Here is an 18,238-nt window from a genome sequence, read left to right as displayed (position 1 = left end):
ATAAATGCTGCAGTTGACAACTTTGTGTAATTCAATATACAAGGCCGCTTAGCTACTTTACCTACTCAATTTTCGTCTATGATGAAAAAAAATCAAACATTTATTAGATTTTTTTCATAACTCGTTGCAGACATATAATAATTCGATCAAATAACACTCTTCTCTTTTTCTAATAAGCGTTTAAAACGAATGACCCTTACCAAGACACTGCCCCCTTGTGGAGGAGAGAGCGAGGATCGTCCAACACACGTGAACATCTTGAACATGTTGACTCAAAGGTCACGTTGTGTAACAGATGACATTTTACTACCTTTTGCTTTTTGTCCTACGCAGCACATAAATACGTTATTAAACCCCATGAACCCGATCCCAATATGCGTTTTCTGCACGATAATGCTCAAGTTTCAACAAAGTCAACAAGCAGTTAAACATAAAACAGGTTTTTGTTGCTCAGGATTGTCATCATTTTTAATGTGAACCTCCCCATGTCACTTGGTCGCGTTACATTAAAAAAAAAAGTCAGATTTGAAAAAAAAAATACAAAAACAGCAAGAGTACGAGTTTGTCATTTGTACTTTTATCCATCGGTCAGTGTGCAGTTGTGTTCACGCATAAATATTATTAAGACGAGATGGCTCAATGAACGATGTGATCGCTACCAGAGGCAAACAATCGTTACACAGCTTTGGTATGTTATACAGTGAGTGAAAATTAATACAACCAAAAATAACTGATAGAATTAATCAATGGCCAAAGCTCATTCGGGTGTCTCCTATAATCTGGGACAGAATTGTAACTGCTTCAGAAATCTTCCCTAAACGTCCTTGTGGGCAGTTACGGTAAAATAATTTTGCAAATTTTTGTGAACAGTAGTATAAAATGACCACATTTGTATTAACTATTGTTGCTCACTCTTGCGCCCCTTGAGGAGGAAGGCGGTGTTACAAAATGAGGTAGGCTAACTGACGTCGATTATTTTTGGACTTTGTCAAATTAAGTATTAAAATAAACATTTTAAATTCCGAACGTGCATCTCATTTTGTGTGTAAAACATACCCGGAATCAAAACTTTTTATACGCGTTTAAAAGGTCAGGAAATACAGATAAACTGTAAACTGCCATTTTCCCTCACTACTCCGATGTAAAACGATTACTCAGATATTTTCCTGTTGCCCTTAAAAGAAAACATCTGAGCACACACCTGGAATGTAGGTCAAACCCCAAATGACATTTCTTCATCGTTGTATAAAGAAAACATGGCCAGCCATCTACTGTATGTTCCAGTACAACTAGCTTTGTAGCTAGCATTTTGTAGCTAACTCGCAAAATGTTGAAAGATTAGCGCATGTACCTGAACTACTCTAGCTCCTACTCCCAAGTAACTAAAAACAAACAAAAAAAAAGCACAATTGCATATTATTTGAGTGCGCTGTGGTGCAAAAAGCGCTAACGTGCCTAGCGGGATTTGTGCTTGCGAGCGGCTTTGATGCCTGGGCCCGCTGTGTTTGTCCCCGAGAGGAACGGGACGATCTTCTCGAAAAACAGGATGCAGCAGATGACGCCTGCGGGCCGCAAAACAACAGATAAAACCGTTAACGACCTCGTTCAACTAAACTAACTAATGAGCTTTTCTTACCCAAGGCGGGTCCTAGCCAGTAAATGAAGCAGTACTCCAGGTAGGTGTGGCCACTGCAGGGGAAGATGATGGAGAAGGCCAGGACCGGGTTAAACACGGCCCCCGAAAAGCTTCCACCTCAAAACAAAAATCCGGGACGTTACGGTTACCCACACGCAACCAACTCGCTGATGATACGGGAAGAATTTTTGACATTGCATGTAGGTGTAATCCAGCCCACTACATGAGTTTGTGATACAATAATTTAAAAAAAAAAAAAGGACCAAACCCATTAATCCGCTGTCCATAATCAATGGATGAAAATTCTTCTGCCAAATTCTTATGCAACTATAAAAGATGAATTGATTAATTGGACTAATTTTGCAATTCTCTGTTGACTTTTTTTTTAACACAGTTTTCATATACCAAAGATTTTACTTCACAAAACAGTTGCACAATATTTTTGCTTTGCAAAGCATGAGGGTGTGGGTTAGAAAAGAAAGCAAAAGGCTAATTTTGGGTTTCAAAATGAGTCTCTTCCTGCATAATAGTGAAACTAAATGATTTCAACCATTAGAACCATGAATCAGCATTCAAATGAGCAAGAAATTTGGCTTGATTAGAGATAAACACACTCCAAAACATGACTTCATGTGGATATTTATCATTTTATTAGAAAAACGTATTTATAGTCTGTGAGGATAATTATCATTTTAAATGATTAAAGCAGAGGCATTCAAACCATGGATGAATACATTTAGACATGGCTCGCAATTCTATTTTTAAAAGTCAAAATAAGGTTTGATGGTAGACACTGTTAAAAGTGTAAATAAAAAAAGAGATCTTGCCTCATTACTTTTAATATAATGCCTTGAAGTAGCACATTGAAAAATAATAGCTACATTATATAGAGTGTAATTGCTTTATCGTTTTTTCCCGTATTTGATGAATTAAAAAAAATACAGAACGTAGCCCTCATGTCTCGCTATTTTCCATAGGCAAGTAACGAGAGGCAGCACGTGACAAGTTGGCTCGAACGTTCCAGCACGGAACGTCAAGGGAGTCTTTACAATAATGACATCGAATAAGCCACATGTAATGAACTCACTTATGACTTGGAAAGGAGGTTTGTTAGTTTGTTTTCCTGAAAAGCGAGTTTCCTTCAAATGCTGATTTCGAGCATAGTGGAGTACCCACGTGACGTCACGGCACTCACCAGCGTACACCAGCGCGGCGATGAGCGCGGCGAGGAAGGGGACGCGCAGCTTCTCGTCCACCTTGTGGATGTGAAGAACCGCCGCCTGGATGGCGAAGGCGCCGCAGAGCTCGATGGCGGCGGCGGCCCCCGGCGCGGTGCCCCCCAGCGGGTCTGAGCACCCGGAGGCGAAGCGAAGGTGGTGCCCGGCCAGCCCCAGCGACCGGACGGCCGCTGCGGCGTAGCGCGCGGCCCAGGCGGCGGCGAACTGGCCGGCGAGCGCGGCCGCCGCAGCGCCCGGGCCCCACGCGCCCCGCCACAGGCGCTCCGCCGCGCCGCAGGGGTTGCACGAGGCTCCGCCGAAGGACGCCAGGTGGACCGCGGTGATGGCGTAGCACAGCGCCACGCCGCTGACCGGCCCCAGCAGCGCCGACTCGCCCAGCAGCTTGAGCTCGTGCGTGCACCAGCAAAGCTGCAAGGTGGACGCCGCCTCCAGAGCCGCGGCCGCGGCGGTTCCCCGGAGGCTGCTGGCGGCCGCGCGGCGGATTAGCTCGCCGAGGAGCACAGCGGCGGCCAGCGCCGCCGCCGAGACCCAGGCATCGTCCATGGCTGCCCGAGTCTGCCCCGGGTCGGCCGCCCGCAGCCTTAAACCAAACTCTTCTCAAAAGGCCGAGGGCCCCGCCCCCTCACGCCCGCCCACATGGCAAACTTTGGTCCCGCCGCGGGACGCTCACGCCTGACGGGAAGTAGGAGGTGCAACTTTCAAAATAAAAGGCGGTCACTTTTTGCAATCTTCTCTTTCATGGAAGCAAATATCTATATTTATCTATACATAGTTCATTTTTTGAATACGTTCAAGCCGTACTCCCATTTGATGTGTCCATTTTCAGTGTTTGCATGAGCTAGACGGGTCCTTTCAGTCAAAACAGGGGCCCGTCTCAGCCCAATTTCGTCTGCAACAGTGACACATGCTGACGGGTAGAACAATCTTTACAAGATTTCATACTTGTGACCTTAATATTACATAATATATGTTTCACTTTGGTGGTGTGATGTCAAAGTTTTCCATTGCGAAACATGTTAATTGGCTCATTTCAAGTTTAGAAATAGCATCCAAGGGAATCTTCGGAATTTCAGACGTATTGCAACACACGCATGAAAGATGTCCTTGGAAATGTTGACAGGAAGTTGCAATACACTACAATACTTGAAACTTTGCCACGTTTTTAAGTGTTGTTGAAACAAGTGACTACATATTTGGACTATTTCCCCGAAGGGTTGTGTGTCAGCTAACTTTAGGTCTCATTACACAATTCAGGCACTTGAATAGATAAACATCTTGCTTCAATAGACACTTCATTCTTAGGCACACTCAAAGTTGAGTTTGGAAATAAGCTATTGGGAAAAAGCCCCACTCTGGACAAGCATTAAGCGAGGAAACGGTGGCCCATCACATAGGCCATCGGCTACAGAAACGACTAAACAAATCGACACGCTATACAAGCAATACCATGATTTCAAGGTAAAATAACTTACGGCGAAAAATAAGTTGCCGACGAAGATTTTTTTTCTTCTATTTCCGGTTTTGTCTACCCTACCTCCGTCAACTTGACACAGCATCGCCCGGCCGGCGCAAGTGGCTGGATTTGTCCGCTAACCGAGGGAAACGAAAAGCTCAAAGGTAAGAACGTCAATCATTTGCTTTTGACAATCCAACTGCCCCCCTTGGGCTTTCCCACCACACCTCAAAGTTTTGTCATTTTGAAAAGCATGCTATCCAGGCATCAAACTAACAAGTTGATCGCCGAAAAAAAAGAATAATAATAACTCAAAGCTTGTGAATGTCATTCGGTTTCGAAAAGTGCAGAAATTTGAACGAGAAACCGGATGGGCTCGATATGTGGAATTAAACTGCGCTCTAGTGATATTCTACATTGTTTTCACACTTCTTGTAGCAAGAGTCCATTGTTCCGCCTCATGACACTAATCTTATCTTATCTATGACGTCAATACAATCAGTGTAACATCTGCTATAAAAGGATATGCACGTTTGAGATAAGAGGAGACACATTTCTACTTTTTTCCACATCCACAAATGTGATTTGCACGTTTTGAAAATATCATTTGTGCATTTATCGTGACATTTTTTTCCCAATTTTTCTTTCTGCTCGTAAATTGATGAAGCTGCGTTTGTGGATCAGCATTTTCAGGTAAACGTCCGATGCTTTACAAGTTGGAAACTACAGTCCCCTTTTCGTCCACTAGAGAGCAGCGTTGCCAGGGTGACCCAGAGCACCCGTAGCGGCTTGTCAAGTTTTTTTTGTTTTTGTTTTAAAATTACAACAGGAAGACGTCAGAACGTCATTATCCTTCTCATTCGTTGCGTTGGTGGAGACAACGGCCACGCTGCGTCACGTGACCGGCGCCTTGTGACGCGCGCGCGTCAAAAATTGTGGCTCCGTGTCGATTTTCACGCGCATGAAATTTTGATTGGTCCGTTTAAATATGTGGGGATCGACGTCATTTTTTTCAACCGATTCTTTGGTGAACATACTGCACATTTAACAGACGTATATAGCATATCGAAATCATATCGAAACTGCGAATTCGGAACGATCACGTAGTTTCCACGCTGCAGTTCTACACAATCGCTATTAAAAAAAAAAAAAAAAAAAAAAGCCGAAAACAACCGATCTTGTCGGAGAAGCTTGTGCTCGAAGGTGCGCATATTGTGTCCACTTTTTTTTTCATTGCAAGTGAAGCCACTACAAACATGAGCTACATCATGAAGCTTCTTTTTTTTCACCCTACCGGTTCTAAAAAAATGGTCTTTGTCATATTCTTTGAGGTCGGTTGTTTGTAGCTGACATTTTCTTTGGCGATGGCCCCGGCGCCCGAGAGTTGCTGAGCCCAATGGCGTTTTGCGGAGAGCAACGACCTTTGACCTCCTGCCTGCTAGGCCTCTACGCGTGCCAATGGCGACGGCGGCAGCGGATCCCGCTGCGGCCCGGGAGCTGCTGCTGCAGCAAGGTGGGCTCTCGGCGCTTCAAGCAGTCCGTCCGTGTCAACTTGGCTTTTGCCGTCCCCGCAGCTGGAAGGCGCCAGCTTGGCCCTGCTGGCTGCGGCCTTCTGCCTCACGCTGCTCTTTCTTTACTTCTGGACGCTGGCCAGGAACGACTACAATGATTTCGACTGGTGGGTTGAGGTGGATACGCCAGCGACAGATTCTTTTACCCCAGTGTGTGTGTGCTCACGCTTGCTCAGGTTCAACTATGGACACTTGGGCTTCTGGTGGGCGTGGTCACTGGTTCTACTGGTCATCGCTGCGCTCTTCTTCTCCTATGTGGCAGTGCTCATGGTGAGTGGCCGTCATGCTGGATCGGTTTCCTCAGGCCCGGCTGGTTATTTTTACAGAAAAAAAAAATCCTGTAATCGATTAATCTAGACTTGTCCAAAGACCGGATCGGGTATTAAATGCTGCTATGGTCAAATGTAATCCAGCCCGCAGCTTCTGTCGTTAAAGTAACATCTGGCCCGTAACCATGTGACCAGCATAAAAAAAAAAAAAAGCATGCTAAATGCAATTTCGCATTTACCCACAAGAGGGCAGCACACTGTGTCCAGCGGTTCATCACATTGCAACGTTATTAGCCTCGAAGTTGATTTGATGCTTCCGTGTAAAGAATAATGCCGACATTTAAATTACAGGAAAAAAAAGTCTTATGAAAGACAGACTTGTTAGCCAAAATTGTGTGTGTTAAAAAACAAAATGGGCCCCCACAATTTAACCTCACCCAATTATACCTCTCTTTGAAAATAAAAGTATGTTAAAAATACAATTAGCAATGCTGGTAAACACATCAACAGAGCATCTCAAAAATACTTTCAAAAACTAAATGACTAATTTATTATTCTATCATTCAGTCATTTTCCAATTACCGACTCTTCTTTACCATATCACCTGAAAAATAAACATATGTAATGTTTAATCTGTATCTGGGACGAAAAAAATGGCGCAAAAGTATCTCAAGTATACTATTAGTTTTACCAGAAGCATTTCTGTTCTTATGATTACAAATCTTTTTTTTCTTAGTATTATTTATACCGTATCAGATTTGAACATGTGTGTTCAAATTGAAGCTGGTGCGATTTAGTTTGCCGGGATTGCGTGTGTTTGCAGTTGCTGGCCGTGTGTCTGCTGTCACAGGGTCAACGACTGTTTTTACACTGGAGTCACAAGGTACCCCCCCCCCCCCCCCCCCCCCCCCCCCCATGCATGACTTTTTGCTGTAAGGAATCACGCATCAAATAGTGATCATTTTACTTTGGTATCTTGTATGCATCCGATCAATTTCCGAAGGACAATGGCCGTGTGGCAAATGTTGCGTCCTCTGCACTCAGATGGGCGTGATGGTGAGCTTGATTTTCGCCCTGGTCGCCACCGCCGTCATTTCCAAGCTGTGGCTTCGAGAATGGATAACGGTGCAACTTTCCCTGCAGGTCAGCCGCCGACGCGCGCGGCGGCGCTTCTCGTATTGCCGCCGCTGTGAATTTTTTTTGCGCTAGCAGGTGACTGCGCCGTACCTGCACGTGGTCGCCGTGGGGCTGATGACAGTACTGGCTTGGCCAGTGGCCTTGCACTTCTTCAGCATGTTGAAAACAAGTGAGTGGTCACTGGGGGGCAGGGAACATTTTCGAATACGTTATACACGCTGGGATATACTAAGAAAGTGTTCTTTTAGCCAAACGATTCAGATTCAAACATCATTATATGATAACAATATTTTCCAAATATTCTTTCTGAAACTGTTGGATTGATATTTTACCCCAGTCCTCTGGGGGCAGTGGTATGCTTTGCAATGCAGTAGATCTTTACGCCGTACGACTGAACCCGTTCACTCCCAATGACATATTGGCATCACGAACAGAAACTAAACTAAACTAACTAAACACGGAAAACTATCCCCTCCTTTGCCCTAATATTTGTGCGTGTGGGGTCGAAATTAGTACCTGGGATCGGATGTCCGGACTCTGTAAAGACGTGTTTGGGGTCGAACGAAAGTTTGCTGCGTGTCGTCGACAGTAAGGCGGTACCTGATTTTGGCGGCGTATCTGAGCATCCTGTCGGCCCTCTACTTGGTGCCTCTCGGTATGTATTCGCCATGCATCAGAGAACGCGGGAGCCTGGGGCCCCGGCCCGCTCTCTTCGGCCACAGAGGAGCCCCCATGGTGAGCGCGGACCTTCGTCGTCATAGTGTTTGTTGTTTGAGCGCCGATGACGGATTACGTATCGATAATGCGCAGATGGCTCCGGAAAACACGCTGATGGCTTTCGAGAAGGCGGCGGAGGCGGGATGCGAAGGTCTGGAGACGGACGTCGTCATCAGGTTGGCGATTTCAACACTTTTCGTGGGGGAAAGTACGCATTGTTGAAAGCGTTATTTATATGAAAAATAGCATGTTAAAAAATTGCCCCCCCCCAAAAAAAAGAAAAGTATTTTTGTACACTAAGACTGTCAGGGCTGCTTCCTGGCGTACGGGCTGAGATGGTGGACCCCAGACGGATTGGCGAACCAAGAGCGATTGTCCATAAGGTTTAATAACAAAAAGCGCACGTAAAGGGGCAAAGTACAACAGAACGCAAAGTTCAATTAAAGGAGGCGCATACCATTAGTCCAGGAAAACTCACAAAGTGGATGAGGGGAGCGGAGTCCTCGGGAGGACGATGAAAAAGCACCAGTAAAAAATAACTAAGGGCGCGAGAACCGTGAAAGACTCGGAACTAGAACAGTAACAACTGACTAAATAAATCGGGCGCACTAAAGAAGCCTGAGTGATAGAAACGCGACTCAGGTGTGTGGCCGGCGACTCCGCCCACCTCATCAAAACGCACACGGCGCATTAAGCCAGAGACATGACAAAGACTCCCGAAAAACACTTGAATTTTGCACCAGCGACACCTATCTTCAGCAAACCAATGTCCCCAGTGACAAGCTCTTCAAACGGCCAGGCTACCGCCCCCTGGTGGCACAGCAGTTTTATTGTTCTTAAAAGGAATATTTTTATTTGGGAGCAAATCTGTGGATCACGCTATGCTGTTCTCGCGAAAAGCGCGCGCGAGGCCCGGCGTCGAGCGTTAATTGGAAAGCGCGCTTGTCGTCAGCCACGACGGGATTCCCTTCCTCATGCACGACCGCACGTTGCGGCGGACCACCAACGTGGAGCAGGTGTTTCCGCAGCACGCCCACAAGATGTCCGACATGTTCACCTGGCCGCAGCTGAGTCGACTCAACGCGGGCGCCTGGTTCCTTTCCGTAAGTGTCCCGCCGAGAAACCGCGGCCGGTCAAATCGCCCGGCGCCCGACGGCGGCCCCGAAACAGACGGACCCCTTCGGCACGGCGGCCTCGCTGGGGGAGCGCGATCGGCGGCGGGCGGCGGAGCAGCCCGTTTGCACGCTGCTCCAATTCCTGGAGGTGGCGGCCCGCCTGGAGAAACTGGTCATCTTTGACCTCTACAAGCCCCCCGAGGGGCACCCCTACAGTCACACGTGGATACAGCAGACGCTCAAGGTCATCTTGGATCAGTCCGCCATCAAGCCCTCGCAGGTGACCGACCCGAAACAAACAAAAATCTTGGTACATTTTAAGGTAGCGGTGTCCAAACCACGGACTGAGGGCCATCTTGTTTTTTTTGTTTTGTTTTGTCAGGGCCGTCTTGTTTTTTTGTTGTTGTTTTTTTATAAATTGGATTATAGACATTATCGTTTATCATGGGGGCGTTATGCTCCAGGCAAAATCTGCCGTACAAAATCGATAGTTTTTGGAGGTGGATTTTCATTCATGACTCGAACTCTATTGCAATTTTTTTCCTCTTTTTTTTTCCTTCTGCTTTTGTCGGACAGGACAAAAAAAACAATTCAGATGATCTTGACTTTATGCTTTTTTTTTCTTTTTTTCTAAAAGTAAAAAAATGGACTGAGAGTAGGATAAAACCCAAATTCAACTTTTTTGGGGGGTGGATTTTCATTTATGACCATGAATATGGCTCTTTATAAAAATAGTGATTTTATGAATTTAAACAATTTCGTAATTATTATTATTATAATTTTTTTTTGCAAACTATATGCATGGGAGTAAAAAACCATTTTTGGGGTGGATTTTCATTTATGACCCTAACATTATTGCTTTTCTCATCTGCTTTTCTTGATAGTTTCCCTCCTAAGTCAGACCAGATGAAACACCACCATTTAAAAAAAAAAAAAAAAATCCTACTTTGCGGATTTTGGTTACCGCTGGTATTTTGGGGAACCTGACCCTCGCGATAAACCGACAGGAACTGCTACCTCGCGGAATAAATCAAAAGCGTGTAAATGAAGATAGCCCTTGAAGCCTCCCTTCTTTCTGTAGCTGGCCTTCAAAACAAAAGTTGAGAAGCCCTTAAGAACGTAAGACGTTTGCTGTGAGCAGGTGCTGTGGTTGAACCCCGAGCTCCGCGACTTTGTCCAACAACAAGAAGGGGATTTTCAGCAGACGTCGGGCACCCCGGAGTCCACCGAGTACCTCCGCAACCACAGCATCGTCAGGCTCAACCTGCACTACACTTCCATGTCCGTCCGCCTCATCGGCAGGTACGGGGCACGCCTGCGCGCGCCCGCCTTGCGGCCCCTAACGGAAATGGCGTCCGCAGTCACATGGCGAGGAACATCAGCACCAACCTGTACGTGATCAGCGAGGCCTGGCTCTACTCGCTGGCCTGGTGCACGGGGTCCCACTCCGTCACCACCAACGCGCCCCATATTCTCAACGCCGTCCGCAGACCGCTCTTCCTCATGGTCCTCACGCTCTTCCTCCGTCCTCTCGCTTCGCCAAATTCTCATCAAACCTCAGATAAAAATTTGGGGGGGAACATGCTCAAAAAGCAGGCTAATTATTACCCGATTTTGGGCTCAATTTCAAACAGGCTCAAAATATTGTAATCGTTAAAATAATCCGTAACTTTATACTTAAGTATTCAAAGTAAGCCATTACGTATTAGGTAATTAGGTAATTAAGAACTAAGGGCATTCAAGTACTAAAGCAATCGATTACAAGTGTTTATCTTTAACTTCAGTACTTTGATTCCTTTGAAGGGATAGTGTGTAAGATTGACAGTTTTTCATTACGGCCAGCAGGAGGTGCTGCAGTTACCATTGTCCGTAGCTCTAACAAACATGGCCGCCTCCGGAGACGTCAATTTCCACTTCATTACCTCAAGCAATTGAGGTAGCAGCCATTTTTTAGCCCAATACTTGAAAAGGATCGTGAATGATGTACGGACAAAGTACATAGCATTGGAAAAAGAAAACAAAAACGAAAAATGTTTCTTTAAACAGCAATTAATATGACAGTATCTCTTTTAATATCGCAACAAATAGGTTAAAAATACGATTTTTTAATCAGGTAAATGTTTTACGTGTTCGCTAGACTCCGGAGGCCTATCGGAGCATGTGGCTGGTGAGCGACATTCTGTCAGCGGTGTTGGTGGCGAGCGCCTTCACCTTTCACAGGTAAAATCATCTTGAGCCGCGAGTCCTTTCTCTCCTATTCACCGACGGGCTTCGTTCCAAGTCTAAAGACGAGACGGCGGGCGCAACTCGGCCTCGGCCTCTCGGGGGCCAAAGACGCGCCGGACGAAAAGTACATTCAGCTGGAGTGGGGTCAGCCATCTTTTCTGCCGAGTCGCGACGTAACCTAGGCAAATGGTTATTGACGTACGCGTGTGAATTTTACAGAGCGGAGCGGGATTTGGTCCGTCAACGCGGCCGCGTGCCCGACTCGCCCGGCATGAGCGCAAACGGAAGCCGCCGAGCCAAACTTCTACATTGCGCAGTGTTTGTGTCATGATATTGTCGAGAATAAAAGGAGTGGTGGTGTGCGGTTTTTGTATTTTTTGTTGTTTTCAAGTTTAAGCCCGGGGGGCACATCCGGCCCTCCGCAATTTGATGATTTACAGATTTTTTTTTAAATGTGATCACATATTGAAATATTCTGGAAAAGCAATTGTCTTTTTGGGGGGTTTCTTTAATTTGGAGCTTCAAACTGACAAGTCTTAACGGAGCAGTCTGCTGGTCGGGAAAAGTGAAAGAAGATATGGGGGAGGAGCTACAACAAGACATCTGCGCTAAACTGTCAAGGTGGTCTAGAGTTCTCGCGTATGTTTCGTGACCTTTGTTCAAACGTCGATAAATAACATGGCGACATAGAATGAAAGAGTCGAGGACGCGCACAACAGCCGTGGTTACGCCATAAAAAGCGAAGAGGAAGGCAACTAGTGAGTGTTTAAGGACCCAGATGGCATCGCCGGCCGCTCGCTCGGTCACTTGCCGCTCCCTCGAGAGCTTCGCTGTTTGGTCATGGTGGTGAGCATCTGACTGATGTATGATGTCAGAAGGTCATCCATTTTGTAGCCCTGGGGGGGGTGATCACATTTAAGATGAGCTGCTAAGCGTTTCAAAAGGCGACGCGTCAAGCGCTTGTAAAGCATCAATAGCCTCCCAGCTAGCACACTTTGTTTTTATTTACATTTCAAAGATGTTTTTCTAGCCATGAACCAAGAGTAGCTAATGAAACGGCAAACAAAAATGACTTTTTTTCATCACACACCGACGGATGAAAATAGTGACTTTGATTTGTTTTTATTACTTTCTCAACAAGAGCTTATTTTCTCCCAATTTAGTAGCCTGCTAGCTAACTTCATTGACAAACAAAAGGACTCATTTAGGTTTTTTTTTCACTTTTTCACTATTATCTCCTCGCCTCTCTAGCTAACATAGTTTCAAACAAAATATGACTTTTTTTCCATGTTTATTTCCTCCATGAACCAAAATTAGCTCCTTTGCTAACATGCTGACAAAACTATTGACAATTTGTTTTTGCATTTTTCAAGAAGATCTTTTTTCTCCCACTTAAGCAAAAGTAGACTACTAGTTAACATGCTGATAAACAATACAGACACTTATTTTTTTACTTTTGACTATTTCCTCTCCTAGCCCTCTAGCTAACATACTAACAAGTTTTTTTTTTTAATTTCCTCCCAAAGAACCGAAAGTCGCCTCTTAGCTCAACACACTGACGAAAATGTCCCCCCCCCCTTTTTCAGAGCTTTTTTTTCTCTCCATGAACCAACAGTAGACTCCTAGCTAAAAAACAAAAAAAAGAGACAAAAATATGCCCTTTTTTTGAAGAGAAGCACATTTCTTGAATGTGAACAGTTCCGATTGAATTCACTTCACTCACCAACGAGGTTTCGCACAGCAGCTTGCTCCCTCGCACCAGGTTGCCGATGGTGATGTGGAAATAGGTGTTGCCGCTGCTCCAGTTGGAGATCTTGGTGAAGGGGTGCGTGGTTAAAATGTCCTGCGGGAAGCGGGAAGGTTTAGGTCAGGGCGCCACGTCATCGCAGAGGTTCTTTTAAAAAACGGGACCGACCTTTGACTTTGGGTCAATCAGACTGACTCCATGTTTGTTGATGGCGATCAGGAGGGTTTCTGGGTAGTTTGGATCAGTGGTTTGCTGCATCAAAACAAGCGTTTTAAACGAAGGAACCGCAAGGACCGGCCGATCGCCGTCTTTGTACCTTGACCTCGAAGAAGGCCGAACCGAACGTGGCCCACTTGTAGATGATCTTGAGGAAGGACAGTTTGGCTTCTTCCCTGGTCTTCCCGGATTGCTTGTTGAACACCGACACGATCGACTGATGGGGGAGCAGGACAAACATCCATGGAGGGGAAGCTCGGCCTCGCCGGCAAACGCGGCCTTCCCGGCTCACCCTCTTCCAGTCGTCCACGGAAAGATGTCGGCTCTGGTCCTGGGGGACCAGGTCTTTGAGGATCTTGGTCATGTTCTGGAAGTGAGACTTGTCATCCTCAAACTTCACCCTGTAGATGAGTGCCGCCAGCTGGTGCACTTCCTCCTTGGAACACTTGTGGTAGCCTCGCAGGTACTTTGGCAGCTCCTAGAAGACCAGCAAACAACTTGATTAAACTCCTAAATAATAGTTGAGTTTATGAAGACAGGCAAGAGCAATGACTTGGTAGTAGTGGAAGATGGAGTCAGCCATGGAGTCTTTCCCGGGTACGGTGTTGGTCCACAGCTTTTTCATGAAGAACACCTGGTAGGTCAGCGACGGCACCGTGCCTGCCCACAAAGACCAGCTATCATGCCGTTTGTCGTCCGTGGCGGTGGCAACGTTTGCGAGGTGTCTTTTTTCTACCGTCTTTCATGTGTCTGGCTTTCTTGATCCAGTCGGTCAGGTGGCGCACAAAGTCAAAGAAGAAGTCGCCGTCTGGCACGCTGATGACCTGGGGAAAAAAAACGGGAGTAATCATCGCAAGTTTTCCGCACGGTCAGACAATCGATCTCTCGCACCTTATCCGTGATCTTGACAAAAAGGCTGAAACCCTCAGACGACTTAAGCAACAAACGACCCGAAATGTTGTGGCAAAAGTCTTTGGCCTTAGTGCTGGACTCCACTTCGAACACCTGCGAATGCAAAGGGACCCAACTGAACACGGCAAGTATTCATGAGAGCATTAATGAGCTTTCGGCAGAGACAATTGTAGCCCTAGAGGTTCTAAACATAAAGAAAATAACTTTCCAAAAAGCACTATCCCCGAATATATAATGGTCACGACAAACAATCGTAGTGGCTCGCTTTTAAGTGTTCGAATTTTAAACACTGGGGGGCAGTCAAGTATAAAATGTGCTCAGTCTGCTCGGGAAGAAGAACAGGAAGTCATTAACCTCATAGTAACTAACAGGCAGCTCCACTCTTATGTTTTCTCGTGGAATATTGTAGCATTTTCTGTAAGTGATTTTAAGAACAATTTTACATGTCTAATGAACATATCATAGAAATAAGGAAGATAATAAATAATGCGCAGTTCTATGGGAGATTACTCGATCAAATCTTTAGAATCTCACCTCGTCAGAGTCATCCGGGAAATAAACTTTGTGGAAGATCTGTGTGGTTTTGTGCTGGATGGCTTCCACTTCAACCAGGTGAGGAGGGTATTTCCTTGACCCGTTACTTGCGCAAAATGACAAGACCGAGCGGTGAGATCCACTGGAGCAGATGGGAAGTTGCACGAGCGAGGATCTTACCGTAAGGCTTTCTGCAAACGTTGCATGCAGTCCGGAGCAAGGGGGTAGTGCTTCTTGGCCTGGAGGAACTTCTGGATATGAGGCAGCAGGATGTTGCTGGGAGGAAAGAGGCCCGTGCAGAGCCACAGCAGCTCCCAGCCCTTCTCCTCACTGTATCTGAGAAGACACCCGAAGGTGATGTTGCGTCCATAGAAGCGACGGCGCTCGCCCGTTGGCCCAATTTACTTGACGTGATTGTCGGTGAGCTGCTTGACAATCTGGCAAAAGATCTCATCTTTGAGCGGCTCGGCCTTCAGCGCTCCCTCGAAGATCTGATCGGTGAACTCGTTGACGGAACGCGCCCGTTTGGACGGGTAGTCGCCCATGTACTTCATCACGGGTGCGGCCACGGTCAAGGATGCAAACGTCAACCGGAGGTAAAGAGGCAGAGGCTCATTCTGCTCTAGTGCCGGCGTCAAGACGGTCCGGTGACCATGAAAGGATATCCATGAAGGCCAGGCAGGCCTCCTGGGACAGCTCCTCGTGGGCTATGACCTTCTTGAGGAGAGGTTGCTTGAGAGGCTCCCGACTGCAGCTCCACAGGCGCTCCTTCCCTCGAGTCTTGGAAATCATCACCCTGCTCAGGGTGCTCTTGGGAGGAGGCCTGGAGGCATCACGCACGACCATGATTTCTTCAAACTCTTACCTGGGAACGTGAACGATGCACGGCAAGGAACCTGAAGTAATCGTAGGAGAACTCCTCCAACGTGTAGGCTTTGCTCTTATCCTCGCTTTCGACGAGGCTCATCTGGGACAAGGTGACAGATTCCCGACGCTGATCCGGAGTCATGGTCACCAGCGCCTATGACGTACGTGTCAGGTTTGAAATAGGGAGGTCACGGACTGGACCCGAGGGGAATCACTCACCACGATGTCGTACGGAGGTCTGGTGACGGCGGGCAGAACGTAGACGCAGTCGGCCGGAAAGTCTCCTTGTTGTTTGGTCCTGTCGTTGATCCCGTGAGCCCAGCCGGAGTTCATCACATGCTCCCCGTCGTGTTCGTCCAGAACGATGAGATCGCCTTTGGAGAAACTCAGGAAGGTGGACTCTGCACCTGCTAGGGGATTAAAGACACAGGCGGCGGGCGGTCAACGGGAACGGGTTGGAGGATGTCAATGCGCGGTGCCTCACCGGGGTTGGGACAGTCCAGTAGTCCTACCACAAACTTGGACCGTTTCCTCAGACCTTCCAGGAAGGCTACAACTAGGTCCCTGATGTCCTCCGCGTTATTGGATGTGAACGTGTACTCATCTCCTTTGATAGTGGCCAAGGTGAAACTCTGGCCTTGCAGTTTTCCTCCTCTGCAAAGTTTTACGCAACGTAAACCTCAACAGAAGAAGACTTAGGATAGATTTCTTGCATGGATACCTGCTACTGGAGACGGCAATGATTTCTGGAAAGGAAAGCTCCAGGAGGACCTGCTCCTGCTCGTCGACAAAGTAAACGCCGGTCCAGTTGACGGCAACGATGACATCGTTCTTCGGCAGACTCGGCCCTGCGAAGTCAAAAACTTAGCGTGAGGAAACATCCTCAGCGTGGAGGGCGGGCACGCCAGCTCTTGGCACTTTTGGAGAGACGGACCAGAGAATTTGAAGGCCTCGTAGAAGCGTGAGAACAACAAAGGCCACTTGAGTCGAGCGAAAGACACCACGTCCTCCTTCACCTTCTGCGTGTTGGGCCTCCTCTTACTGTACAGACCCTGAAAGGAGCGTTGGCGGTTACGAGCAAAGAGCGAAACTAAAGGAATCTCGGCTCGGCGTTCCCGGGGTTACCTTCTTGTGGGCGGTGACGATGAGCTGAGCCCACTTCTCGGCGGTCTTGGTGGACGTGATCTCTCTGTCGGGGATGTAGGAGGGGATGAGACTGAGGAGGCGATCCTGGAGGATGTCTATGCCGTAATCCACGTAATACTGCTGGGAGGCCAGCTCGGCTAGGTCCTCCTCCTTATGGTCCGAACCCGAGTGAGAAACAAGGATTTCCGCCTCAAGTAAGGAATACGGTACCGAGACGACCTCTGAAGCGAGCGCGAGATGTTGCGAGCAGCTCACCCTCTCGCAACGGTACTCTCCAAACTTCACCCCTCGCACGATCTGCTGATAAATGAGATTGGTGGCCACGTAGTCGTCGGCGGGGTCGTGCCAGGGGGTGAAGATCTCCTTCCTGAAGAACAGCCTCCAGGGGGCGTTGCGCTCTTGGGCGCCCTGTTCTTTGGCGTACTGCTCGCACTGGGATACGGCGTCCATGACGTGGTCGCTGCTGCTGCCCAGCGATGACACCTGACACCACAGATGCGCCGGCTGCTTTTAGTACGGATCTCCGAGGACTTCCGTTGTCTCGGCCTCGCCAAAGTAAGTCGCGCACCTTGTCGAAGAGAGCGATGTACAAGGAGAACCCGAAGCGATCCGTGAGGTTGATCTTGTCCGCGAGGGCGTTGCAAAGCTCGCTGGCTGTGGTGGCCGAGTCCGCCAGGAGGGTCTTGGTGGTTCCGTCCATAAACGTGACCGGCAGCATGATGGGTTTCTTTGATTTTGTAGCCTGCAGCGTGAAGAAATATACAGAAAGAAAACAAAACATGAGCAAATGTGGATATGCGTTTCGGGCTTGGCCGGCTCAGTTGAGGACTTTGCTGACCTGTAACTCCAGCCAAGATGGCGGCTGCGTGCGTGTGCGGTTGACAAACGTCCTCCGCAGTCTTTCCTCGCAATATGGAGCGTAACCGGGTGGGCCGTTGACCAGGAATGTCCGCAAATACTGACCGCGGGCAAAGAGAAGGTTGTGGTCTTCGCACACACGTTTTTTTTACACTCTTTGCGATCAAAGTCCAGTCCTGGAGGGCCGGTATCCTCACTTTCAAACGCGCCTGATTCAAACGATGAGGATCATTTTCAAGCTGCCGCAGAGCTTGCCGATGAGCCAAGTCTTTTATTCGCGGAAAACGTGCAGGATACCGACCCTCCAGGACTGGAGTCCCAAACCTATGTGCTACGACTTTCTCATTTTTCAAAATTGTCCAAAAGTTCACCACAGGCGTGTTTCCATTTCTCTCATTACAGGAATTCACAGTTTTCCCCAAATCCAAAATCTTTTGAGTTGTTGTTCTCATGTTTTACCTTGACAAACTTCTCAGAGGGCGCGAAGCAGCCCACGCAGAGGGACAGGAGGATCCATCCACGGGCGTGGCTGCTTTTGGACGGATTTTGAGAGAGTTGCTTGCAGATCTGACAGTAGATCTCATCCCTAGAGAGGG

At 47.4% G+C, this 18,238-nt stretch overlaps 3 protein-coding genes across 12 annotated transcripts in view; 1 reads left to right on the top strand and 2 right to left on the bottom strand.

The window, feature by feature from the left end:
* Window positions 1-555: 555 nt before the first annotated feature.
* On the bottom strand, window positions 556-3,482 carry LOC148408390 (aquaporin-11-like). Its single transcript, XM_088440987.1, has 3 exons — window positions 2,832-3,482; window positions 1,637-1,753; window positions 556-1,562 (listed from the first exon to the last, which is right to left on the bottom strand). Exons 1-3 carry the CDS (start codon window positions 3,415-3,417, stop codon window positions 1,456-1,458), a joined length of 810 nt encoding a protein of 269 aa, XP_088297113.1. The 5' UTR covers window positions 3,418-3,482; the 3' UTR covers window positions 556-1,455.
* LOC148408389 (glycerophosphodiester phosphodiesterase 2-like) lies at window positions 2,827-11,729 on the top strand. 4 transcript variants are annotated; one of them, XM_088440985.1, is made up of 17 exons: window positions 2,827-3,563; window positions 4,428-4,491; window positions 5,659-5,840; window positions 5,902-6,005; window positions 6,075-6,168; window positions 6,991-7,050; window positions 7,212-7,310; window positions 7,380-7,473; window positions 7,894-8,039; window positions 8,115-8,197; window positions 8,974-9,124; window positions 9,192-9,416; window positions 10,278-10,438; window positions 10,498-10,642; window positions 11,274-11,356; window positions 11,418-11,506; window positions 11,582-11,729. In XM_088440985.1, the coding sequence occupies exons 3-17, from the start codon at window positions 5,724-5,726 to the stop codon at window positions 11,635-11,637; spliced, it is 1,707 nt and encodes a 568-aa protein (XP_088297111.1). In that variant the 5' UTR covers window positions 2,827-3,563; window positions 4,428-4,491; window positions 5,659-5,723; the 3' UTR covers window positions 11,638-11,729. The 4 variants fall into 4 exon arrangements, 3 of the variants coding, with proteins under 3 accessions (XP_088297111.1, XP_088297110.1, XP_088297112.1); XM_088440984.1 differs by lacking the exon at window positions 2,827-3,563 and adding an exon at window positions 4,106-4,332; XM_088440986.1 differs by lacking the exons at window positions 2,827-3,563; window positions 4,428-4,491 and adding an exon at window positions 5,437-5,530.
* myo7ab (myosin VIIAb) overlaps window positions 7,516-18,238 on the bottom strand; it is a 22,997-nt gene continuing 12,274 nt past the window's right edge. For 4 of the 7 annotated variants that reach the window (XM_088440973.1, XM_088440976.1, XM_088440978.1 and 1 more), the window contains 23 exons: window positions 18,102-18,228; window positions 17,623-17,742; window positions 17,353-17,526; window positions 17,040-17,267; window positions 16,764-16,934; window positions 16,573-16,690; window positions 16,360-16,486; window positions 16,123-16,292; window positions 15,858-16,048; window positions 15,668-15,792; window positions 15,437-15,594; window positions 15,177-15,330; window positions 14,952-15,107; window positions 14,772-14,877; window positions 14,217-14,330; window positions 14,062-14,149; window positions 13,879-13,985; window positions 13,618-13,803; window positions 13,426-13,542; window positions 13,278-13,361; window positions 13,086-13,205; window positions 11,348-12,258; window positions 7,517-10,692 (listed from right to left, as the gene is read on the bottom strand). In XM_088440973.1, coding sequence (XP_088297099.1) covers window positions 12,166-12,258; window positions 13,086-13,205; window positions 13,278-13,361; window positions 13,426-13,542; window positions 13,618-13,803; window positions 13,879-13,985; window positions 14,062-14,149; window positions 14,217-14,330; window positions 14,772-14,877; window positions 14,952-15,107; window positions 15,177-15,330; window positions 15,437-15,594; window positions 15,668-15,792; window positions 15,858-16,048; window positions 16,123-16,292; window positions 16,360-16,486; window positions 16,573-16,690; window positions 16,764-16,934; window positions 17,040-17,267; window positions 17,353-17,526; window positions 17,623-17,742; window positions 18,102-18,228 — 3,034 coding nt within the window. In that variant the 3' untranslated portion in view covers window positions 7,517-10,692; window positions 11,348-12,165. Of the gene's footprint in view, window positions 10,693-11,227; window positions 12,259-13,085; window positions 13,206-13,277; window positions 13,362-13,425; window positions 13,543-13,617; window positions 13,804-13,878; window positions 13,986-14,061; window positions 14,150-14,216; window positions 14,331-14,771; window positions 14,878-14,951; window positions 15,108-15,176; window positions 15,331-15,436; window positions 15,595-15,667; window positions 15,793-15,857; window positions 16,049-16,122; window positions 16,293-16,359; window positions 16,487-16,572; window positions 16,691-16,763; window positions 16,935-17,039; window positions 17,268-17,352; window positions 17,527-17,622; window positions 17,743-18,101; window positions 18,229-18,238 lie in introns of those variants that run through there. The other 3 variants (XM_088440975.1, XM_088440979.1, XM_088440974.1) reach the window with 3 other exon arrangements.

The sequence above is a fragment of the Hippichthys cyanospilos genome, chromosome 18 (assembly GCF_059441005.1).
Source record: "Hippichthys cyanospilos isolate Australia breed blue-spotted pipefish chromosome 18, RoL_Hcya_1.0, whole genome shotgun sequence".
In the NCBI taxonomy this organism is placed as follows: domain Eukaryota; kingdom Metazoa; phylum Chordata; class Actinopteri; order Syngnathiformes; family Syngnathidae; genus Hippichthys; species Hippichthys cyanospilos.
This window is presented reverse-complemented; position numbering and strand designations above follow the sequence as displayed.

Bases quoted from the DNA above. Each gene is read 5' to 3' on its own strand.
- LOC148408389 (XM_088440985.1), top strand. From the start codon at position 5,724: ATGGCGTTTTGCGGAGAGCAACGACCTTTGACCTCCTGCCTGCTAGGC. The intron at 7,311-7,379 runs GTCAGCCGCCGA...TTGCGCTAGCAG, and splicing joins CGGTGCAACTTTCCCTGCAG to GTGACTGCGCCGTACCTGCA. The intron at 10,439-10,497 runs GTACGGGGCACG...TGGCGTCCGCAG, and splicing joins TCCGTCCGCCTCATCGGCAG to TCACATGGCGAGGAACATCA.
- LOC148408390 (XM_088440987.1), bottom strand. From the start codon at position 3,417: ATGGACGATGCCTGGGTCTCGGCGGCGGCGCTGGCCGCCGCTGTGCTC. The intron at 1,754-2,831 runs GTGAGTGCCGTG...TTTTGTTTTGAG, and splicing joins CGCCGCGCTGGTGTACGCTG to GTGGAAGCTTTTCGGGGGCC. The intron at 1,563-1,636 runs GTAAGAAAAGCT...TGCGGCCCGCAG, and splicing joins CTGGCTAGGACCCGCCTTGG to GCGTCATCTGCTGCATCCTG.